Raw genomic sequence first — 1,285 nt, 5'->3', positions numbered from 1 at the left:
AGGCCTCCCGCCCATCTCCTTCGGCCCAGAGGACCAATGGTTTGACGAGGCGCCGGAAAGTCCGCCCATGGTCATCACGGCCAGGGTTGGAACAGGCCTCGTCAAACGAATCCTGGTAGATACGGGGGCAGACTCAAACATCATGTTCCGAAACGTTTTCGATGCCTTGGGACTAAGAGACGCCGACCTGACGACCCACCAGCACGGCGTGGTAGGGTTGGGGGACTACTTCATCAAACCGGACGGAATTATCTCACTCCCGACCTCTGTGGGACAGGGGCAGAAGCGACGAACAGTCATGGCGGACTTTGTAATATTACGAGATTCCACGGCTTATAACATCATCCTGGGGAGAAAAACCATTAACGACCTGGGGGCGGCTATTAGTACAAAGCTACTGGTGATGAAGTTCATCACCGATGACGGATCCGTAGGATCCATCAAAGGCGACTTGGAAACGGCGGTCGCCTGTGACCACGCCAGCCTTTCTCTTAGGAAGAAGTCCAAAGAAGCATCTGGGGTCTTCCTTGCCGACCTAGATGCCAGGATAGACGACAAACCCAGACCAGAGCCAGAAGGAGACCTGGAAAAGTTCAGGGTCGGCGAGGAGGACGATAAATTCACATTCATAAACAGAAACCTCCCCCATGAGTTGAAGGAGCCTTTGATGGAAATGATCAGGGTTAATGCCGACCTCTTTGCCTGGACGCCTGCCGATATGCCCGGGATAGATCCCCAGCTCATATCGCATCATCTGGCCATCAAGGTGGGGACCAAACCAGTGGCCCAGAGGAGGAGAAAAATGTCGCAGGAAAGGGCAGAAGAGGTAGCCAGGCAGACGGCTAGCCTCCTAGAAGCAGGGTTTATCCGGGAATTGGACTACTCGACCTGGTTGTCGAACGTGGTCCTGGTTAAAAAGCACAATGGGAGATGGAGAATGTGAGTGGACTACTCTGACCTCAACAAGGCGTGTCCCAAGGACTGCTACCCCCTGCCTAACATTGACGCACTCGTCGACGCAGCGGCGGGGTACCGGTATCTGAGCTTCATGGATGCCTACTCAGGATACAATCAGATACCAATGCACCGACCCGACGAGGAAAAAACGGCGTTCATAACGCCAGGAGGAATCTATTGTTACAAAGTAATGCCTTTTGGTTTGAAGAACGCTGGGGCCACGTACCAAAGGCTGATGAATAAGATATTCAGCGAACTCATAGGCAAAACAGTAGAAGTCTACGTGGATGACATACTCGCGAAGACCGCACGACCCGACGACCTTCTG

The 1,285-nt window shown here is 53.2% G+C and overlaps 1 protein-coding gene across 1 annotated transcript; it reads left to right on the top strand.

Moving 5' to 3' along the window:
- Positions 1-298: 298 nt before the first annotated feature.
- On the top strand, positions 299-943 carry LOC140180122 (uncharacterized). Its single transcript, XM_072220518.1, has one exon. It carries the CDS (start codon positions 299-301, stop codon positions 941-943), a length of 645 nt encoding a protein of 214 aa, XP_072076619.1.
- Positions 944-1,285: the final 342 nt, after the last annotated feature.

The sequence above is a fragment of the Arachis hypogaea genome, chromosome 16 (genome assembly GCF_003086295.3).
Source record: "Arachis hypogaea cultivar Tifrunner chromosome 16, arahy.Tifrunner.gnm2.J5K5, whole genome shotgun sequence".
Classification (NCBI taxonomy): Eukaryota; Viridiplantae; Streptophyta; class Magnoliopsida; order Fabales; family Fabaceae; genus Arachis; species Arachis hypogaea.
The sequence above is the reverse complement of the archived record's forward strand: the minus strand, read 5'-3'. Positions and strand labels throughout refer to the sequence as shown.

Coding starts and splice junctions, on each gene's coding strand:
- LOC140180122 (XM_072220518.1), top strand. CDS start 299: ATGGCGGACTTTGTAATATTACGAGATTCCACGGCTTATAACATCATC.